Source organism: Oculina patagonica, chromosome 6 (assembly GCF_052425735.1).
Source record: "Oculina patagonica isolate OP01 chromosome 6, crgOcupat, whole genome shotgun sequence".
In the NCBI taxonomy this organism is placed as follows: Eukaryota; Metazoa; Cnidaria; class Anthozoa; order Scleractinia; family Oculinidae; genus Oculina; species Oculina patagonica.
In genome coordinates, this window is record NC_135763.1 from 37,909,248 (window position 1) to 37,932,988 (window position 23,741).

A 23,741-nucleotide genomic window follows, 5' to 3' on the forward strand; every position below is an offset into this window, starting at 1 on the left:
AAAAGTTAAACGATCAGTAAAAATGTAGCATTAGAAAATGCAAACTCAGGCAATATAGTCAAGCTCTGATACAACATACTTTTGCCACTGCATAATGATCTCTGTAATAAAAAGAAGTATCCCTATTTCCACAGACGCCTGGCTTAACGTTGCTTTGTAGAATGCAAACATGTAAATGGAAATTGCAGAAAATTCTTTTGGGATTTTGGGGGGTTATAAATATTATAAGCTTAAATATACGTTTTAACCATAAGTTAGGCAAGAACAGACACCATGCGAGACTCCCCTGGATCCAACGTGAGTCCAGATCTACTGGGAAAAAAGCCCCTGGTTCATTTTTACAACGTCAAAATTGCGTTTAAAACTTACATGAAAGGACGACAGTGGACTTATTCAACCTGGTGTGATTTCCAAGAAAAGCGGGTTTACAAACTGTACATGTCAAAATTCGTAACTCACCGTTCGCCATCTTGAATGGGAAAGTAAAACTGCTGGTCATCTACTGTTTGTACTGTCGTCTCAAGAGACTCTTCTCTGGTCCCAGGGTCTTCTCTTCTTTTGAGGTTGCAGGCTGTGCAAGAAAAAATCGTTCACAAAATCGCAAATTTTATACTAGGCATTCGTATTCCAACGTAGCCCTGCCATAGCCCTTCATAGCCATATATAAGCATACCTTACACATACATATCCAAAAATAGCGTTACAGGTGGATATCGATAGTCATCCAGGCGATCCATAGCCGCCATTTTGAAAACTCGTCGCCAAGAAGGCCCTGGGGACAAGGTTGGCAAAAACCTGAAAAATAATAAGAACGAAATGCAAACTGATCCGCACAGCAAAAAGAAAAGATCGATCAGTTAATTACAGGAAAAATAATCGATTTTTTTTTAAAAAAAATCCTTTGATTCAATCTCTTCTCCTTACTCTGATCATTAGTTTTCAACAACTAATAAAGTAAGTTTGACCGTACGGTTGGGTGACAAACTGTAATTTCCAATATTTCGTCCACCATGGCCTGACTTCTTCAGGGATGAACTGTGTAGTTCATTCCCTGAAGAAGACACAGCAAAGCCGGACAAGCCTGATTTCATCAGGGAATGAACTAAACAGTTCATTCCCAAAGAACTCAGGCCATGTCAGGCCGTGCCGTGAGTTCTTCAGGGAATGAACTGAAGAACTCACTGCACGGCCTGACAGAGGGGGTGAATTGGTTCGCGGATCGACAGATTTCAAATCAGATCTCAAAAAGCGTACCGATTACGGATTTTTGCGATACATTGTGCGCATTCAAGATTTCGAAAATACAGCGGATCGCAGATTTTGACCGGATTCCGTGTCAAGAAGTTCAGATTGCGGTTTTTTCGGTCTTCTTTGGTATGTTGGCGCAATTTTTAGCGTCCCAGTCGAGTGTTGAATATACCAGTCAACACTGTAATTCTCAGAATAAATACGTGAGATTTGGAATTCAGAAGAATTTTCTGACGTTAATTGAAAATATTCTGAGATGTTCGAAGATGTTCGGTAATCGATGTACTGAAGCTGCCGAAGACGTCCGAAGCTTTACGAAGATTTTCAGAGTACCCGGAGTTCCGAAGATGTTCCTGACGTTTTTTGAATTTTTTCGGAGATGTTCGAAGATGTTCGGTATACGATGTACGAACGCTGCCGAAGATGTCCGAAGCTTTCCGAAGATCTTCAGAGTAACCAGAATTCCGAACAGTTTTCTGACGATTTTTTTCAAACTTTCCTGAGATGTTCGAAGATCTTTGGTATACGATACGGATGCTACCGAAGATTTCCGAAGGTTTCCGAAGATCTTCAGAGTATGCAAAATTCAGAAGATGTTTTTAACGCTTTTCGAATATATTCCGAGATGTTCGAAGATGTTAGGTATACGGTGTATACGGACGCTTCCGAAGATGTCCGAAGCTTTCCGAAGATTGCTTTGGCAACGATTGTTATAATGATTTATCCTGAGCGAGTTTGTGGCTTCGTGCCCACTACCACAGTGCGTCTGGACTCGGTTTGGAGGTTTCGATCATTCAGACTTTGTTCCGAAATTTAATCGAATTCACATACCGCTCGGTATAGGAGCTAGTAGTTCGATTTTCTGAGACAGGCGTGCGCTAAGAAGAAAAGTAAGTAAAAGTAAAACTCCCATTTATCTACCATATTGGAAATGAAATTAAAAAATAAATAAATAAAGGATACCAGTTTTCCTCGTCCGGATCTGAAAAGGTGAAACAAAAAGAAAAAGAAAAAAAAATAGGAAAAAAAGAAGAAGAAGAAACGCACCCGAATTGGCACACTAATTTGGAAGGCGAGTATCATAACCACTATGTTATACTTACATAGCCATAAAGAGTCATATTGTAATACATGGACCTACATAACCTTACATTGTCTTACATGACCATTATTAATACACTTTAATTACATGGCCATACATAACCTACATAACCTTACAGAGTCATACATGATCATACATACGGTCATTAATACACATTGCCCTGTAACTCTACATGGACTTTCATAGCCATACATTAACATACATGAACCATCATAACCTAACAGAGTGATACATAACCATTATTTAGATACAATTCTAGATTTTTATCTTCCCCGTTATCCCCTACATGGTCTTACATAGACATACATTAACATACATGAACCTTCATAACCGTACAGAGCTACATGACCATTATTCAGATACAGGTTTAGATTTTGCCCAAGCCCACCCTAATGGTCTTGCATAGCCGTACTTCATCTTGCGAGCAGCCACGGTCTTCTTCCTGTCTAACGTGATTCATAACTGACAAGTTAGTATTCTTAACAATTATTCCACAAGCGCGCATGTTGGGTATGAGGTGGCCGGCTATTATCATCTCATATCCAACAAGCGCGAGTAGAATAATTGTTTTACTAAAACAAAAACGAAAATACGATTTTTTTTTTTTGCAAAATATTAAGGACCTTAGAAAGACTGAGGGAATAATTTTCTTTTCAGAGGTCAGGATTTACATGCAATGTAGCAGTTTCATTTATTAAAATCATTTTCAGGCATATAAATGAGTGAATCAACTGGAAATCACTCACTCGCTGTTCCCATCATAGCTCTGCTCAGATGGTAGAGCAGTGGACCTGTAACCCGAAGGTTGTGGGTTCGAATCCCAACTAAGCCACTTTTTTCATTGTCAAGATTTACTGTTTATCTTGGTTTAGAATAATCGTCAGGTACATAAATGAGTTAATCAAATAACATCGCATTCATGCGCTGTTTCCATAGTGGCTTTGTAGCTCAGATGGTAGAGCAGTTGACCTGTAACCGGACGGTTGTGGGTTCGAATCCCAACCTTTCTCTTACACTAGAAAGTGGGATGATTCCAGAAATGTCGACAAAATTGATCTGATCTTATCTTAATATGTTTTTTAGCCATATCTAGTATTTGCATTTTAATTTTGATACTTCAGTCCAACTGACATAAAGCCAGTTCGTTCTCTGACCAAATGGACACAGGCACACGCTCAGTGTCTTGCAATCGTTAGCTCTGGCATGGAAGCGTCTCTGGCATATGGCCGACATTCTGGCACTGGCTCTGTGCCATAAGGTCAGACGGAAGAAACAAAGGCCGCAATATTTAGAGAGGAAGCCACATCAGCCGTAGCTGGTTTTCATGCGGGTCCTCTGTCTAGATCGAATTGGAATTTGAAAATGTTAAAGAAAAAACCTCGGAGCAAGGCAAAAACCAACAGCAAACTCATGCAGCCTACTTAGTCATGTACATTCATACTTTACCCTACACTTTATCAACTGTATATCAGTCTGGTGGGCAGGTACGATCTTATTCCTGTCAAATGTGATTCAAAACTAACAAGTTAGTATACTTAACAATTATTCCACAAACGTGCAAACTGTTGAATATATGAGCAACAGCAAACGTGAGTGGAGTAATTGCTGAACTTATTATAGACAAACATTTAATAGTTATGCCGCAATTTCTCTTGTTTGTATTGTATTGTTTAGTTTAGAATCATCCACATTCCCCCGCTATTAATGAGTAAATCAACTGAGAATCACTCACGCGCTGTTCCCATCATGGCTCTGTAGCACAGATGGTAGAGCAATAGACCTGTTACCCGAATGGTTGTGGGTTCGAATCCCACCTGAGCAACGTCCTGAATTTTTTCCAACGTCGCATTTTTATTTGTTAGAATCATCGGCAGGCATATAAAAAAGTGAATCAAAAGGGATTCGCTCATGCGCTGTTCCCATCATGGCTCTGTGGCTCAGATGGTAGAGCAGTAGACCTGTAACCCGAATGGTCGTGGGTTTGAATCCCATCTGGATATCATGACTTAAGGCTTGCCTATCTCTTCCACTAGAAAGTACAACCTGTTCCCGAGAATCCTAGATCATTGATTTCTTTAAGATTTTTGGATGCAGAAGGTGTAAGCTTAATCGATTTATTGTTTAGAAAGAGACCTGTTCTAAAGTCTCAAAATAATTTCTTTTATGACATAATACTCGCTTTCTTTACCCTGATGATGACAACACGTCGAAAACGTTTGGTTTCTTTTAAATTTTATAACTTTTTAGGCTTGCAAATAAAATTTTATTTTTATATATATATATTTCAGTGGTGATTATATAAGATAAAAGTGCTAAACTCTTAACGTACCTCTATAAGGCGGGCATTTTCCATTGCCTTTCCTGTCTTATCTGTGGCCACATTCTTGAACTCAGTGATTCTATCCAAAGATCTGAAAAAATAAGAACTATTACTTGTTGTAATGTAATGATCTTCAGGTATGGTGTGATAAAAATGTTTTGCAACCAGGTTTTTTTCTTTGAGGTTCTGATGTAAAGAAAATGATCAGCATTTACTTTAGTAAATCACAACGGAAAACGTGCGGCATAAGCATTTAACTTTTGTCTTGGAAAAAAAAATAGGAAAAATACAAGGCAAATTGTGTAAAACTCATCTACCGGAAAAAGTGACAGTCTTCCATCGCAAAAATGTTCACAAATAGTCCTGTTCTTATCAAAATGGTGATTATAAATAAGAAAAAAATTCTAAAATCTTTACTAACCTCCGCAAGGCTGGTATTTTTCATTGCCTTTACCGTCTTATCTGTGGCCACATAATTGAACTCGGTGACTGAATCCAAAGATCACCTGAAAAAAAAAAAAGAAAAATGTCTTTTATTTGTCCACCAAAATTTGTCGGCCACCACTTAGGAAAGGAGCAGTTCAGTAGCTAAAATGCTGACAATTCTGAGATCCACATTAAAAAAATTACGCGTTAAATTAACGTTTCCTTACCTGCCATCAAGGTTTCAGTTTCATGGTCAAGTGAATAACTTTTAAGAAGCTTGTTCTTGAAAGCGCAGCCCTTGCTTCTTTCTAAAGTTGGAATGTAAAGAAAATAATCGACATTTAAATAAGTAAATCGCAGTGGAAATCGTGTTTTTTCCTTAGGTATTGCCGTGGTTTGTCCTTATCATTCTTTCACGTAAAGTAGAATACTACAAGGAAAAATTTAAGGCAAAGCGCGCGAACCTCATCTAACTGGATAAAGTAACAGTCTTCCGCTGGCGCTTTTCTAAACGAGAATTGATGCAATCCGTAAAAGAAATCAAGAAATGTGCCGTCTCTAAATGAGAAAAGATTGGGGTTTTGCTGGTGGTTGAATTTCTGCAGTGCGCTAGCTGCTATTCTGAGGTTAGCTTTGCCTGAAGTTGTTGTTAAGACACGAAAAAATATTCCGAAATGGTCCTACTCATTAGTCTCAAAGTAAAATCTCCATAATTTATTTGTTAATTATATAAGACATGTTTTAAACTCTAACTAGCCTCTATAAGGCGGGAATATTCCATTGCCTTTTCCGCCTTTTCTGTGGCCACATACTTGACTGTATCCAAGATCTTTCGAAAAGAAAATAGGAGAAATGTGTTATACATTAAAGTTTGTCGAACACCAGAACTAGAAAAGGTTGAAATGCTGACAATTTGAGCTGAGATCCACATGAGAAAATTACACCTTTGAAGTAACGTTCGCTTACCTGCCAAGTTTCATCTTTAAAGAAGCTTGTTCGTGAAAGTGCAGTCCTTGCTTAATTTCCAAGCAAAACTCGCTGTATTCTTTCAAAGCGGAATCGTTTACCTGAAGTTGACGGAAAGATCGGTAAACGTAACGCGTAGTGGATGTAACTTTGTCCAAAAGTTGATTTGGAGCAAACTGAAAGACGGTTGCGAAGTTGAAATTTGAAATTGCAAGTAGGCTAAAGTGCGCATGGATGAATAAAATCGCATCATAATTTTGAATTATAATCAAAACGTGCAAATTCTCCACGTGCAGCAAAGCTGAATAATACGTTATTGCAAAATACCCATTGGCGCATGTTTCGATTTAATTATATACTACTTATTAACCGAGAGTGAGGTCATTACAGGGGAATCTCAGACCGAGGCCGTGATGTATTGACCGAGCGACAGCGAGGTCAATACATCAAGGTCGAGGTCTGAGATTCCCCTGTAATGGCCGAACGGACGAGGTTAATAAGTTATTTATTATATGGCCTTTAAGCACTATTCAAAAATATCGCTCTCTGTGGCTCTCTTCGTCGCTCATACTAAAGAAGTATCGGTATGCTTATATTTTTCTTTCAGTTATTGAAAAGATAGTTATATTTTGTCGGCATTTTTTGTTGTTTTTGCCCCCTCGCTAGTAACTTTTACTCACAACTCAAAAAACCGTCGAGCCGAGAAAAATTGTCATAATGCCCGGTCATTACAAGAAAATAATGCCCACTCAGCAGCCAATCAGAGCGCGCGTACTATTGTAGACATATAATAATTACTGGTAAAGTGTTATTTCATGTGCGCTTACACGGAGCGAAAATTTTTATTTCCAAGGCATTGCTTAATTAGGGACCCGCGTATTCATCTCTCTATTGTCTCGAATTGTTTTTCATTGCAATTGAATGCAGAGGCAACTGGTAGGTAAATGATGTTAACAGCAAATACATTAATGGAGCTTTTTTTTAGTTTCGCCTTTTTTCTGAGGGTGGGAAATACAGTCTTTTTATAAAATCCAAAGACTAATACTTTTGAAATACAGACTGTAAAAAAAGAAATACAAGAGATTATAAAATAACTGATATTTTCGCGGGTATCTTTCTTATAAAAAAGTTGTTATTTATCAAGCACTAGCCAAACGGTAACGCAAGTGGACGCAAGTAGACGCAAGTTCAACTTGCTTACAGACTTGCGTTGGGTGGCCAAACGAGACATGCAACTTAGTCACAAGTGCACGCAAGTTTGCAAAAGTCATTTAAAATGCTACGAGGTGAAATTTAGTATTTGAAGTAAACTGCAAAAAATGCGTTGACTTGCGATGGGTGGTCAAACGGTGAAAAAGTTGCGTTAACTTAGGTGCAAATTTGATCACGATCAAATTGAACTCAAGTCAACGCAAGTGCACGCAAGTCCTGGTCAAACGGAGACCGTGAAGTAGACGCAACTTGCGTTGGTCAGGGCTTCAAAGCATAAAGAATAAATATGACTGGTCAGTTACCTGAACAATACGAGTCAATTTTTTCCATTATCATCAGCCATTGTAAAATGTTCATGAGCGCGCAAATAAAATGAGTCGCTGTAAGGGACGGACCATTATTTTTTGTAGGGAGGATCAAAAATCCCGAAAAAATTATTTACAATAACAAAAACGCCCAAATAATTTGTTTGCACACATTAAAAAACATTGTCTGGAGAAAGATGCAGCCGGAAAAATTGTTTAAACAGACAACAACACTAAAAAAAGTTTTTCTTGAACAAATTTTACCCCCCCCCCCCCTCCAAAAAAATAACGTTGCGTCCCTAACCTCGCTTCTTGTAAGTTTGTCCTGTTGTTATTTCATAAAAAGGAAACAAAATTCGCTTTTTACGTCTTTATACTTTGATAAAGATCATGGCATGAATTTTGCTCCCTTGAATTATTTACAGAAACCACTGCTACCCGACCCACACAAACCACACGTTTTGCTTCGTCAACCAGGAATTTTAAAATAATTAATTTTGACAATCAGATTAGCAGGACATGTTTTCATGTGGTGACTATCACTGAGCAAATTTTACGGTCTACCAACTTAATCTAATTTTTAGAGATAATAAAGTTAATTACTTCTTACATCAAAAATGGCATCCAGTGTTGTCACGTATTCAGTTGAGTTCCAGTCTCATTGAAATATCTCAGTTCAAATGTATCGATTATGAAGAAAAAGTTAAAACGCTGAATGACTCTTGCTTGAATTGGGCAGGTAGTACATCCACCAGAGTTTTACAAGGAAGCCTTTTGAACTACATTGGAAAACAGAACTTGAAATGCATTCCGCTGACGACTTTGAGGAGAGGCTGCAAGAGGAATATGGGACGATATTTAACAACATTGCGTACATCAGAGAGAGAAAGCGCAAGCATCGTGTTCGTGAGCGAGAAAATAGCAAACACGGACAGAATCATTGTCTTAACACATCTTACAGGAAGGGTGAAGGGAAGGTTGAGCTACTAAACGACGAGTTGCCAAAAACATCTGACAAGTTAGAACAAGACATGATAAATACCAAAAAGCGAACAAGTTCTAAAACTGTCCGTTGGCAAATGGAGGGCCAAACGGGAGCGAGTACTTCTGAGAGCGAGCCTCAAAACTGCTCACTGTACGAGAAAGTTGCGATGGACTTGGAAACAGTTTTTAACAAATACATCACGATTAATCCAAACCCTGCCTGTGAGAAGAGATTTGAAGGCGAGAAAAACCGTGAAACTACCTTGGATGCTCCGAACGAACCCATCTCTGAGCGGGAGAAAGCTACCCTGAGAAACGATATTAAATACAAAACAGTTCATACTAAAAACGACACCTTGTACATATGGATTGCTTCTGTGTAAAGAACTGTAAAAACTCATCAGAAAAAAAGGTATTCATTTAAGCATGAATTTAATATCAAAGGATCTCATAAACTTGGTAATTAAAGAGGTAAAAGAGGGCAGCGAAAATCAACACTTGGAAAGGAAAGCAAGAACTTTATGGGAGTGAATTCGAGACCTCCTCAGTTGTATCATTTGTAGCGAATCGATGTGTTTTAATTTTCTTTTCAAAGCGGCAAAGTAAAAATTCCTGAAATTAATCAAGTGCGCAATGCGAAGTAAAATTTAATTATTTCTTTGTTGCGGCAACAATAGCTACATGATTTTAATTGAAAAATCATACAAGCATGGTCTTAGAAATTAAATTCTTAGAGGGAGAGCAAATGGAAATAAACAATAGTAAATACCGCTAAATTTCAGAAATTTTTCTATTCAATGTCATTCGCACTAACGCAGTAGTAGTAGTAGTACTTTATTTAAACACATGTCACCAATGAGCCTGGGGCTCGTTTAAAAGTGAACGTGTATTCTAAAAATTACAATGTAAAAAATTTAAATATGATTATCTATTCAATAAAAATACAAAAATTAGACTATAAAATTAAAATTTAAAAACTAGACTATAAAAATTTAAAAATGTAAACTAATCGATACAAAGATTACAGCAGCAGTTGGCCTCGGTGGTCAGGGTAACATTGTTCAGTAAATTTTTAAAAATTCTAAGAGAGGACGCCCCTTTTATATTGTCAGGTAGGTTGTTCCATAAACGTGAAGTTATGTAGCGATAAGATTTATGTAAAAACTTTGATTTAAAAGCAGGCTGATTAAGCTTACAATAGCCTCTTAGATCATAAATGCTAGAACGCAATGAGAACAATTTCTTGATGTAGCTTGGCCCCGTAATAAATAAAGATTTATAAAGGAGGATTAGGGCTTGCGTGTATCTGCGATGCTCCAGGGACTTAATGTTTACCATCTTAAGTAGATCGCCATATGGAGTTGTCTTGGGCAGATTCATTAGTGTTCTGATAGCAAACTGATTAGTAAATTCTAGCTTGTTAGAAAGTCCAGATGAAAGTCCCACTAAAACAGGTGCGCAGTATTCCAAATGTGGTAAGATGAAGGCCTTGTAAATATTGATCATCACATCAGCAGGTATAAACTTTCGTACCCTCCTAAGAGCAGCAACCTTAGCATTGACTTTATCACATACAGATTTAACATGGGCCTTGTAAGTTAATGAGCTGTCTAAAGTTAAGCCCAAGAGTTTTAATTCTTTAACTACATCCAAGGGTGGCTTGGTACGATCTGCAAAAAGCTGGATATGTGTTGGATTGTCGCCCAATGACGTAGTCAGTTAAACAGGGTGCCATATTGCGTTGCATTTTTTTTCTCATTTGAACTTCTCTCATCATCTTGTCAATCACTAAAATTTTCGTTTTCTGAACGCTAGCAACGTTGGATCCTTTTTGGAGACCGGCTTTACTGAGCCTTGCTTTCCTTTCCAACTTTAATAAACCATTCGATCTTAGGATATTGTTTGCTTTTTCCATAGCTACAAAACGTTATTTTGAGGTTTTATTCCCCCCTTCTTTGCGCAATAACTGTGCACTAAACATGTCAAAAAAATTGATTATTTAACAAGAAAAGCTTGCAAAGATTTATAACCAAAATGAGACATTTCTGTTTACAGGTTGTTGCAGTGACTGAATTGAATTCAGTAGATCAGGGCCAAACAACACAACTGAATAAAATTCTTTCACTTTTATTGTAACAACAGCGTAAACATTTTGACAATCAGTCAAATAACTTCTTAAAAAAATACACCTGGTGCTTTAAAATAAAGAGGGATTTTTTTTACAATACAATGCCCTCATTGACTGATAATAATAATAATAATAATTGTGTAGCTTGAATGAATAGCCGTTTCTAGTCTGTGCTCTCAATTCTTCCTGCGCTCAAGAGATGTTTGACAGTCGATCAAAAAAATCCCACACTAATGACATAATTTTAGAGATATCTGATTGGTCGATGCTTGGTTTTGAGCAAGAACCAATCAGACACAACACTGATCTTTGCAGAGTGGGTAAAACTCGGACGGCTTAAGCCTCCTACGAAGGTGTCCTTTGGGCTTGTCACACATTCTTCCAAAACAAGACGATTGCGTGACAAGCCGGGGCAAAGAGCACCTGCTTAGCAGGTTAGGATGTCTTTTGAGTGAAGGAAAAACTGAGCACATGTAGAGTTGACTGTTTGTTCATGCTAACAACTATATTCTATGTACAACTCTTCTACATGTAACATCTTTTAACCACATAACGTGGCGTCAATCTGTGTGACAGTGGGAAGGGCGAGTTTAACTTTTCGCCTGTAGGCTGTGTCCTGCCAGATTGGATTTCTCTCCAGGTAAATTGTTTTCAGCTTGGTGCAGTTTTTGAACTGGTCCAGATCTTCCCAGGAGTCCAGCTGATTGTCATTGAACTGCAAGAAGAAAACAACATGTCAAGTTGGTTAACAGCTGAAACCACATTCTCGTCCCAATAGCCCTTTTCCTTTCTCTTAGCCCGCTGGGCCTTGGCACAAGAAAACTAAGGGCTCTGGGGACACAGGATTTCCAGTCCTAGATTCTAGGACTTTCGGTCTTCATGTATGCAGTCATGACGTTTGAAAAGAATGTATGAGAGAGTCGTTATGTTTTCGACTTTTGTTTAGAAATTCTTTGTTCCAAACAGCCAACCAAAAAAATCGAATTAATTCAAAAATCCTATGTCCCCAGAGCTCTCCGTTTTCTCGTCCCAGCCAGCTAAGAGAAACGACAGGGCTATGGGGACGAGAATGCTGAAACCAAAGCAGATTTCACACTGGTACTTATTCCCTCGACCGAGCAGTTAGGGAGCTAACTAATCAACCTTCACCTTTATGGGTATAAATAAACCACTCATAACTTGAAGCAAAATATGCAACCAGCAAGAAGCGTGAATAAAGTACCATTGGCCAAATCACCTGATTGACTGCCCGTACCACTTTTTCACTATGATTGGATGATGGAAATATGCATTGCTACATGCATGCTTAATATTAAATAAGTGAAGATGCCATGCATGTTATAATTGATGCAACACATTTCTGCAGGATGTAGTCTGAAGATTGCTTTAAAGCACTCATCTTCGACTCAGGATTTACATACAAACTCTTCTTGTGATGGTTTAACATTCTAGGTGTTTCATCAAGTCGTTAACCAATAGAAATGAGGGTGCAAGTGCTTAAAAAATCTGTACACTTTGATATTGTTCAGCAAGCTGAGAAGTTTTGTCAAAGTGATGCAAACTGCCTTATCAGTAACTTGCGTTCAATTCTCGCAGTAACAGCTGGAAAAGGAAAAGTTGAGTGAACCAAAAGCTAGCGAGCTGTGACAAACATACCCAGAATTCCTCCAAGTTGACTAGATGGGAAACATTCTTGATCCTTTTTATCCTGTTAGATGCTAAGTCCAGTGTTGTCAGTTTTGTCTGTGCAAACAAAATAACGAAAAACAAAATCAGCTGCAGTCATAGAAAATGCAAAGGTTATCATTTTTTAGATGGTCCAAGCACATCGGCCCCCTAACAGAACAGGTTGGGGAGAGGATAACCTTGAACTCAAGATGAAAACGGTTAAGACACACTCTGTCCACAAGTTAAGAACTTGGAGTACTGCTACTGCCCAGTAGTTCCTCATGTTGCCCCTTTTTTTTGCTGGTACCCATTTTATTAAAAACTGGAGCACTGAATAATGTATAACCAGAGTATTGATTGGCTTGCCACTGATGTTATATTTTAGTCATTATACCATGCTTGAAAAAATGGTTGAAAACACCATCTTCCAGTCTTTTTATACAAAATAAAATAACCAAGATTTACCAAAATTTCTAGTTATTTTTAATACAATACTTTTCCACTTGTGCTTGTGGGTATGAGATGATAATTGCACGCTTTGCTCTATGCATCTTGTTGGCTATCTACTATCACATATCTAATTATGCTTCTGTAATAAGTGTTTAATACTCCTAGTTGGGGTATCTCACTTACCAGGTTATCCAGCCCCTCTATTTCCTCAATACCATTATCACTGATGTAGAGTTCCTCTAAGTTCAACAAACTATCCAAGCCTTCTAGTTTGATGATACGATTGCTCTAAGAATAAAACATAATTGCCAGAAAAGCAATTCCATATTTAAAGAAGATTTCTTGTTATTAACAATATGAACTACATCAGGTTGAAGATGCCTGGCACATGCTCATTCTAGGACTTTCTTGTAATCTCAGAGCACGTGGTTGTGCAGTGATGTGTAAATACATTTGATTGGCTAAATCACACTATATAACGGAACCATTTTAATAATTATTTTTGACCAACATAGATGTTGTCGTTCAATTTCACTCTTGGCACAATTTTTATTCTGATGTATGGTACCAGAAATATATCATGATGAATATTAAACAAAGGAAAAAAAACAGATTGTTCAATTTCACTCTTGGCACAATTTTTATTCTGATGTATGGTACCAGAAATATATCATGATGAATATTAAACAAAGGAAAAAAACAGATTGTAACGAAAGTTAAATTGAACCACAACATAGATAATAAAAAGCTAAACATGTTCTTAAAATAAAGAAATCCATCAGCAAGATTACCTACCTGTATACTTAGAAGCTTTAAATTTGCGAGACAACCAAGATTCTGCCAACAAGGGAAATAAACAGCCAAAAAATATTCAGATAAAAGTATGAGTGGTGAAAAAATGATTTCATAATACTTCAAAATAAAGCTGTCCATCTTAGTGCCATTTGGAAAATTTTCAGTTCCACACCTATACATGATCATGTACACAGAAACTGTCATACATAAATGCACTTATTGTAAAAGTATAATTACATTAGAAGACTCTGTTCTTTAACCAATCACATTTCAGAAGTCTCTCAGCCTGTTCTCTATTTTAAAGTATAAAATAAAGAGACATTACATTAACCGTTACCAGTAATAGGATACCCACCTGAAGTTTTGTGATTTTGTTCTTTCCAACAAATAAACTGTGTACTTGCGTGAGCCCTTCAAATCCTTCTAGAACCTTCAACCAATAAACAAAAAGAAAATTTATTTAGTAATCAAATAGAAACTTAGTACACTCCACCATTTTTATACTTACCCTTATTTTATTTGCACCAAGCTCAACCATCTCTAGCTGTGTAAGATTCTGAAGACCCTCAATCTTAGAGATCTTGTTTGAAACAAGAAACAACGTCTTGACTTTTGTTAAACATCCCAAGTTCTCTATAATCTTGATCACGTTGAAAGACAAATCCAGACTCCTGAAAATAGATATTTAATATTAACTGGTTATAATACAGTTATTTTGTTTGTATGTTCATTGGACTTCCTCTTTCCGTTTGTTTATTTTTTTTTTCTGAAATCACAGCCCAAAAATAGGGTGCATATTATACATGGGCACGCATTATACACGGGTAAATATGGTATTTGATGTCTATTCATGTTTGTTTTGTTTTTGAAGATAAATCTTCAGTTCATAACTAATTTTGTCCTGTATTAGAAAAAAAATTAATCTGATCTGTGGTTTGTTCATGTTGACGATGTCAAGTCAGGGGCCGCGGAGCATTTTTCCAATTGGGGGTGCTGACTAGTGACTTGAAGTGGGGGCTTCAGAGACTGTTCTTTAAGTAAGTCTTTACTTTTTCGAAACATGGGGGGGGGTTAAGCACCCCCTCCCCAAGCCTCCCCGGCTCTGTAGTCCCTGCAAGCGCATTGTGCAAGTCTTACGTGAGATTGGTGAGGTTTTCCAGCCCCTCTATCTGTGTGATCTGATTATCATAAAGGTCCAGCTCCTCCAAAGTTGTTAACGTGCTGAGTCCTTCAAGCTTAGTTATAGTGTTTCTTCTTAGACAAAGGGACTGAAAATAAACAGCGACCCATGTAAATAAGTTTCATTCTGCATAATGTGATAAAGATTTAAATAATAAAGTACCTTAACACAAGTCAGTCTTTCAAAGTTCTCTAGTTTTTCAATTTTTGCATGAGTGAGGTCAACTTCCTGCAAGATTAAAAATAACATTTCATTTGAATTAATATCTTAAACATGTTTCAAGCACTGATTTCAGTAAAATTGCTGTCTAGCTACCTAGTAAAGAGTTCAAGATTCCCACCGGTATTTATTAGTAGATAAATCTGAAGAAAACCAGATGTGTCTATTTTTTTGCCCCCACATGGATAATAAGGGTTGGGCAAGGGTTTCAATAAGTCAAATACCATAGGAGTATACCTCCCCCCTAACCTGACCTCCTTACTGACACAGCTCACAAGAGATCGGCTGAAGTTTTAATAGCGTCGCGCACAAATTCTAAAAATAGATTTGGTCTCATGCGACCCCCCGCGTGACTCAGACAAACATTGCAGTCGGCCATAAGCGAATGTATGCGAGAGAGCGTCAATACGTGAAGAAAACATGAGAAAAGTTAGGTAAATCGGAGTTTATGCTTTCTCAAAGAGCAAAGAATGGTTAGTACAAAGCATTGCTGTCATGGTGAGTGCAAAACCGATTCAAAGTATCCTGAACATTGGCCAAAATCGCTCTTAGAGCTGGAGGAATCAGGGAAGAAAGTCTTCATTCCATGCGGCTTACGGTACTAATTGCGAAACGAAACGGTACTTTGCGAAACGGTACTGTAGGTAAAAATATTGTACAAATATTAAATGGGGCAAATAAACATTGATTGCAAAACAGGTATAAGTCACGACAAGTCGACCCAGATTTGCGTGAGGGATAGATGTGATGCCTGCTTTTGAATCGAAACTTGTCGCGTCGCGAAATAATTTATTTTTGAACATGAATCAAAAATGCAAAACGTGACTGAAAGTAACATTTAATGTCACGCACAATCAAAAGGACACCGTTTATGTGGAGAAAGGTAGGGGGAATAAGTGTTGTCCTGGACCCGAGAGCTGCCTGCCATGGGCGAGGCCAGTACTCGGGGCTAGTGTCAGCGAGTGGCATATAAGACCGTGAGATGGGTGTCACGGGGCACAGAGGCAGGGTGGCGTGTACCTATGTCAAGCTCCTGGAGGGATGGTAGCGAGGGGAAGTGGATGTGTCCACCGTTTCTCACCCAAGCTAAGGCAACCCAGGCATAGCTTCAGTGTGGGACTGAAGGGTTGTCGCCAGCAACACTTATCCCCCAAACCGTTTATTAAAGAACAACAACAAATAAAATGGTATTACAAAAATCGCTTTTTTTTTATATATATATATAAACTATAGATAAACTGGATATAACATCACAAATGAAACAGATGTAAACTAGTAGACTACGAGAAATGCTTTGTCTGAGTGGCAACAGTAGGGCTATGGGATAAATGCGGAGGGTGGGTGGGGAAATAAACGCTACAGTCCAGCAGCTTAGCTGAATTGCAAGTGAAGATCGTCTGTGATCACAAGAGTAAACAGGGGAAGGCTGTGTGGATCTGATTGGCCGACAATCTGTGAACGCGTGCAAGCTTATCATTCATAGGCCAGTATAAATAGAGGGAGATACAAGTACATGTTTACGGTTCAAAGAGCGGGGTACAGATTGCCGGAAAAACACATCCACGGGGAGAGCAAGGTTTAATTGAGCTAAACATTAACTCCAGTTTATGCTTTGGCAAAAACAGCCATTAATGTCACGCACAATCAAAAGGACACCGTTTATGTGGAGAAAGGTAGGGGGAATAAGTGTTGTCCTGGACCCGAGAGCTGCCTGCCATGGGCGAGGCCAGTACTCGGGGCTAGTGTCAGCGAGTGGCATATAAGACCGTGAGATGGGTGTCACGGGGCACAGAGGCAGGGTGGCGTGTACCTATGCCAAGCTCCTGGAGGGATGGTAGCGAGGGGAAGTGGATGTGTCCACCGTTTCTCACCCAAGCTAAGGCAACCCAGGCATAGCTTCAGTGTGGGACTGAAGGGTTGTCGCCAGCAACACTTATCCCCATAATTCTGGAAACAGAATCCTCCCACACTGAGGCTGCTAAGAGAGCTGTATATTTAGGGAAGCGAACGGTTGCCCCACCCAGGATGGTGCGGGAGTAGCATACTGTTAGAAGCCTCAGACAGGATTCCTAGTGCGTAGTTGCCACTCTCAAAACTAGTAGATATGTTAACCAAAGAAAACTATCATAATTAACAAAAATTAAGGTATCAGTTTTAGACTACTGTCCGTGCAAATAGGCGGACCAGTATGGTCCAAGTTCTGTTCAATAAAGGTGCAAAAAACTGCAGTGTTTGTAAAGTTATCATATCCATGGGTCAAATGTGGTTAAGTTCTCATTGCCAGTGTGGTTCCGGTGGTAGGCAGCCATAGTAGATGGTACTTGCAGTATAGTAGCTTGGGGGAGGTGAATGTACCTTTCATAGGAGTCGGAGCGCCAGCGGCCAAGAATCTTGATGAGCCATGAAGGAAGGCCGGCAGCAGCCGCGGTCGTGGCTGCCCCAATTCTGAAACTGTGGGTGTTGTAATTATTGGATTGGAGGCCGCACAAATCAAGTAGAGTGTGTAGGTTAGAGGCCAAGATACGTCATGAGAGAGGAGTGCCATCCTTAAACTGGAACATGGGGCTCTGCGGGGAGGAGCCAGGTGTTTGTAGAAGGAAGTCTCTTGTGGCAGCCACTGCACAGATGTTAGATTGTGAACTGGCGATGGTGATAGTTGAAGATTGCCTGAAAGGGTCTGTCTTGGACTTTTTGATGCAGACTGTCATGTGTTGCGGACTGGTGATATTCGGGAAGAATGCAATGTCCTCACGGGTGAGGTGCACGTTGCGGTCAAACTGACCGTTACATGTGAGTTCACTGCACCTCAAAAAGCCGAAGAATGCTAAAGAAAAAGCGGCCCAGAGCATAACCGTGTCGATATCGAGGGAGTGATTGGGGGAGAGGAGTGTGAAAATGCTTTCGAGGATAAAAAGGGTAATGGGCAGACGGTTTCGTCTGGATAGCCCTAGGGTACGTTTGATCCCACGGAGGGTGTTTTGGAGGCGAGGCATGTCGGCGAAGTTGAGGTTGCAGTTGAACTCTACATGTAAATTTTGTATCGCTGCTAGGTAAACTTTAATGGTGTGAAATCTAACATATTCAGCTAAGTGGGAAACAAAATAAATTAAAGTGACCTCCTTAGCGGGGAAGAGAGGGGTGGCAGGTGTTACGAGACCAAACTTCAAACAGAACAGGATAAATTGTTTTTCTCCAGATGCATAAGTTCTTCTAGTGGAAGGTGCCAGGGAGCCCCATAGGTAGCTGGAGACTTTACTGGTTAAATACGAGTCAGATATTCCGGGATGGGGTAGCCAGTAGGCGAGGCTTCTGGTGCCAGCTCCCTGAAACGTTCCATCTGGAAACGAGAAAGGGAGTCAGCAATGCCATTCTGGAGGCCTGCTAGATGAACTGCTGTTAGGGTAAAGTTGTGCTGCAGGGTGAAAAGGGTAATGGGCCTAAGGAGATCCATGATGCGGGGGATTTTGGAGCTTTTTGTGTTGATAATGGACACCACTGCTTGGTTATCGCAAGAGAAACGGACATGCATATTACGCCAGGAGGGCCCCCATACGGCGCAAGCTAAGTAGATGGGAAAAAGTTCCTGCCAGGCAATGCTTATGTCGGGGGAGGACCCTAGTTGCTGGTGGGGATGCCATTTGCCATTGAACCAGTGAGGGGAGAAAAAGGCCCCATAGCCAAGTGACCCAGAGGCATCGGTGACTAGGGAGACAAAATCAGAACAGGGGGAAAAAGGAGGGAGGAAAAGATTAACCCCATTCCAGGAGGCCAGGAAGAGTGCCCACATGTCCAGGTCTTTTTAGAATTCCTTGCATAGCCGGATAAAAGAGCTGGGATTGGACAAGCCCCGGGTTAGTGATATCATGCGTCGAAGAAAGGGACGACCAGGGGCCACGACTTTGCATGCAAAATGTAGTGACCCAATGAGTGATTGTAGGTCGCGTAGGCGACAGTTGGTTTTAGACTGCCAGGCAGAGACAAGTGAACGAAGCCTGTTCAGTTTGTCGTCTGGGAGTCTGGCTTCCATGCGGGAGGAGTCCAGTAGGATTCCCATGAATTCTAGTTGTGTAGAGGGGGGAAAGTCTTGCCTGGGGCAAGGGGGATATCCAGGTCAGTAAATACAGTCAGGAGGTTACACAGTGCTGTGGAGCATTGGGACCGAGGCGGGGTGAGGCCAATAAAGAAATCATCCAGGATGTGCATGACTCCAGTAATGTTGAGTTTGTGGCGAATTATCCATTCCAAAGCATCTGATAGCATATTAAATAGGAAGGGGGCGCTCCGGAGCCCAAAGGGGAGTACGGTATCAAAGAAGTAAAGCCCTTTCCACTGCATGCCTAACAGTTCCCAGTCTTGGGGGTGGATAGGGATTATGCGGAAGGCAGACTGAATGTCTGTCTTGGACATAAATGCACCCTTCCCGAGGGAGAGGAGGAGATGGATGGCATTGTCCACAGTGATGTACTGGAGGGTGTAATCCTCAATGGGAATATTGGCGTTGATACTAGTGGAGGAGGTTTTAGGGTATGAGAGGTGAAAAATAGTACGCCATTTGTCTGAGTGTTTTTTGGGAACTAGACCCAAAGGGGAGATACGAAAATTTTCAAAAGGGGGGACAGGGAAAGGGCCGGCAGTGTGGCCGTTAAGGACCTCAGTCAAAAGGTTTTGTTCCAGGATATCTGGGTGGAGGTTGGCGGAGCGTAGGTTGGGGTAAAAAGAGTGTGTCCGGGGACCAGAATACCCAATACGAAAGCCCTCCCGTAAGCCCAAACAAAGCGAAGTAACAAAATGAGGGTCGGGATGGCCTTCGAGGTAGGATTCGAGAAGATCAACATTAACTGGGGTACGCGGTTTAATTGTAGAAAGAAAATCATCGACGCTTGTGATCACTTGACTTTGAAGCTGTACTAGGGCGTTTACTGGGGTGGGCGGTGGCAGGGTGAGCTTCGTTGCAGTTGTAGACTGAACAGCGGTGGGGGTAGGGGCAAGGTGTCCTGATGCAGGCAACTCCCCGGTTGAAATTTCGGCAGGGGTCGCCACCTGAGGTTGGGTTGTCCCTATGGGAAGAGAGAGGGCAGGAATGAGACATATGGTCGGCCCCACCGCAAGTGAAGCATGCTGAACGCGACATGCCGGTAAATTTTTCCAGATACAACTGGGGGTGGATTTTGGACCAAGTAAGGGTCGGGTCTTGGGCAGCCCTTCTTCTGAAGTCGATATCATAAGCGAGCCAGGAGAGACCTAAGAATTTTTTTGTGAGCAGACTGGATAATACTAAGGTAAGCAAACATCTCCACGGCCCGGTGTGGAAATGCAGACAAGAGAACGGTGGCAAAAACGGAGAAAGCCGACAGCCATCGATCGAAGGAATCGATGGGGACTTTCTTAGCTCTCCGCTGGCTCGGAAAAGAAATAGGTAAAGATTCACCGTTGACAGTAAGGGTAACAAGATCGGAAATGGTCGAGAAAGCGGTAGAATTCTCGGGTAACAGCGACACAAAATCAACGTACTCACCCTTTACAATAGCTTTCCGAGTTTTTTCGTCGATGTGCACCGCGAGGTCACCGGAGTTTGAAGCTGGAGTACTGGATAGGAGCTGTTGTACGGAGTTTGGATCGCCCAAGTTAACGGCTGGGTCCACCGTTGATGCACTTGCTTGTCCTGGCGCGTTAGTGAGGGTGGCCAATTTGCTTTCGACGATCGCCGAGACGATTGATGTTATCTGATCCACGGTGATCGGAGACTGTGCATGTGCTTCGTTGCGTGGTTCTTCGCCAGTGGTGTTGCCATCTGGCGTTGGATTTGCGGCCTGATCGTCAGGTTCCTCTATGGACTCGGCGTCAGGAGTGACTTCGGTAGTGCGAACACGCGTTGAAGAGGTTTTTTTACGTTTGGGACGTCCAGCGGGCGCACGGCTACCGGTCCGTTTGGCTGGTTGTTGTTGCGCCTGGAGGCGCGCGGTTCAAAGAGCGGGGTACAGATCGCCGGAAAAACACATCCACGGGGAGAGCAAGGTTTAATTGAGCTAAACATTAACTCCAGTTTATGCTTTGGCAAAAACAGCCACAAAAATCAAAAATAAAGACGCCTGTAAAAGCACTACTCTCGCTGTAGTCATCCGAAAATGAAGGAAGCGAAGTCTTTCTGCCGCCGAGGATTTCTTATCTTTTTTACTGGTGCATGAATGTACGCCGCTCGGGGCGCCAGTGTGTAAACAAAGGTCGCGATGGTCACGTTTGTCATGCTTTCTTGTAATGTGTAGTCACGAAAACGAATGGACTAAAAGTATGTTTCTTAACATGGCGAACGTTTATTAAGATAGAATAAAAGTTTCACAGAAGGTTCAGGAATTTATGGCATTTATTTGCGGAGAATGTGTTATCTTTCGGGCGACAAACGCCGACATGACAACTGTGATTATGCAAATGTCGGCTTTACCGTTCAGCTACATTTTTGCCGATAAGAATTATTTCGAGCCGATCAAAATAGCTATTTTCAGTCAATTCTAAATTTAATGCTAGGTTCGTGATTAGTGTTTAGTAATACGATTTTTACGGCTCGATAGTAGTCTAGCCTTTATACATTCCGTAACCAGGCGCGTAGGAGGGGGGTTCGAGGGGTTCGAACGAACCCCCTTTGGAGGTCAATAATGGAAGACCGAAAACACAAACTGTTGATTTTCAGCTTTTAACAAATAGTGGGGGAATGGAAAACAAACTTTGAGAGTTGCAGCTTTTAAATTACCCTGCACGAAAACGCTAAAAGTATCGGGAAAGTATTAAATTGTTAGGAGAATGGATCTTAGTGCCCTAGTATTATATGTAGTCAAAATAATCCCATTGCTGAAAAAGTATTTCCTTAACAGGCGTCCGGGATTTGATAAATGGAGTATCAATAAACAAAATGCGGGGATTACTATTTCGGGGGACCCAGGTGATACGTGCATTCATAGTTAGTACTAACTATGGTGCATTTAGTGCATATTGACGATTTGACGCCGCTTTTAGTACATTGAAGGTGGAGCCGGGGTGGGGGCTTAACCTTTGCAGCACACATCAAGCTTTTGTAAAACGTTTAGTGTACTAAGCCGGTATGTATGTATGAATGTATCAAGTTAACAAAACGCCGGAAATATTGTTGTTATGACTAAAAATACCTGTTATTTTACACTCCATCGAGTTTGAAATATTGACGTACACAATGCTGAAAATAGCATTTCCGGGCCTCTAGATTCAAAATATTCTGGGGGAACATGCCCCCAGATCCCCCTAGAGGCTCGCGCCTTCGGCGCTCGTATTAAATAACCCCCCTTAATAAATATTCCTGTCAATACGAACACCCTTACAAAAACTTCAGCTACGCGCCTGGTAACACACTTAATTTTAGCCCTCTGCACTTCAGCCATCGTTTTAACTGATCCACAGTGTAGTTCTCTGCTTCACTTTCAAATTTCGAGCCAGGAACGCCATCATTTTGCGTGAGAACGGTCAAAGACCGAAGCGAAGTGCTCGCGAGCGACATAATTTCTACATATCGCTCTTGTAGTTTGTCTGAGTCAAGTGGGGGGTCTCAATTTTGGTGACGTCATTTGTGCGCGACACTATTAAAACCCTATACAAACCATTGACTTATTAAAACCCACTGTTGGCATCAATGTTTGTTAAGACTGAGGGGAGGGGGAGGGGGGCTGGGCATAGGCTGGGGATGTGACAGCAGATATCTGCTCCTAGTGAGGCCTTCCAAGGGGTTTTGCCGACAGGCAACATTTCTCTAAACTAGCTAAAAATGTAGCGACAATCTTGTTCCAGAGCACCGAAAGCCGGCAGAAACCTGAAAGGTTGAATATTTGCGACAGCGACAATGTTTCCCTTGCCAAATATAATAAGCGACAAGTGGGTTCGAATCGAGCAACAAAGCGACATCAGAAACCCTCTTGGAAGGCCTCCCTAGTGGGGGCTTTTGGGTTTACCTCGGTGTAAAAACTTATGAAATTTTTCTTTGTCTTGGAGCTATTGTATTTTTGCTCTATATTAATTCGAGTTCTTTGTTGTCTTGATCGTTCACTGTTTTATGTCACAAGGTAGTTTCACAGGTTTTTACACTGAGCATGCGCCGGACTTTTGACTGCGTGTAGTGGACTTTTTACACATTATTAACGCTGCATGACGTCAACTGACGCTTTTTTAAATCATCCAAAAATACCTTCGTGTAGGGCATAATTTTGAACAGAAAATCTCAGCTAGGTTCAAATCACCCGCCTATGCCCGGCCTTCCCGGCTCCCTGTGGTAAGGGCAGAACAACCAGAACTTACATGTACGAAGAATCGAATGCTTATAATTTTTCCCAGATATATTTTCATTTAGCAATGTTTATGGTCTGTAATGGAACCTTTTTTGGCTAAGGTGCGAAGCCAGGTTTGGAAATTTTAGCCAAATCCCGGGAGAAAAATAAGCTTATACGCTCCACAGGGACGTTTTGCAAAAGCAACTTATAGCATGAAAACTAACCTCTGCCTCAGCTTCCACGCCAAGTATTCGAGCTTCACCAGACACTATCATAAAAATCAGAGTTAACACATGATGTAGCACCTAATTTCAAGACGAATTTAACGAATAGAAAGCTGTCTTTACCTTCTTCGTTTGGTGAAGTCGGCGGAGGAGAGACGTTTCCCTCCATTTTCACTTGTCAAACGATGTCAGACGATGTCAAACTATACTCTTGCCAGCGGTATCACGA

General features: G+C 40.8%; 1 protein-coding gene across 1 annotated transcript; it reads right to left on the bottom strand.

Annotated features, from left to right (window-relative positions):
- Positions 1–10,676: 10,676 nt before the first annotated feature.
- Positions 10,677–23,722, bottom strand: LOC144657752 (uncharacterized). Its single transcript, XM_078518100.1, has 10 exons — positions 23,636–23,722; positions 23,513–23,556; positions 14,947–15,012; positions 14,742–14,872; positions 14,113–14,275; positions 13,960–14,034; positions 13,605–13,646; positions 12,993–13,097; positions 12,348–12,434; positions 10,677–11,406 (listed from the first exon to the last, which is right to left on the bottom strand). Exons 1-10 carry the CDS (start codon positions 23,679–23,681, stop codon positions 11,233–11,235), a joined length of 933 nt encoding a protein of 310 aa, XP_078374226.1. The 5' UTR covers positions 23,682–23,722; the 3' UTR covers positions 10,677–11,232.
- Between the last annotated feature and the right edge of the window lie 19 nt (positions 23,723–23,741).

What these genes read in the sequence shown, in the direction of transcription:
- LOC144657752 (XM_078518100.1), bottom strand. Translation starts at nt 23,681, where the DNA reads ATGGAGGGAAACGTCTCTCCTCCGCCGACTTCACCAAACGAAGAAG. An exon ending in GCGTGGAAGCTGAGGCAGAG is followed by an intron (nt 15,013 to 23,512) that starts GTTAGTTTTCAT and finishes TTAATCTTGCAG; the next exon opens with GAAGTTGACCTCACTCATGC. An exon ending in TAAAGCTTCTAAGTATACAG is followed by an intron (nt 13,098 to 13,604) that starts GTAGGTAATCTT and finishes TTTTATTCTTAG; the next exon opens with AGCAATCGTATCATCAAACT.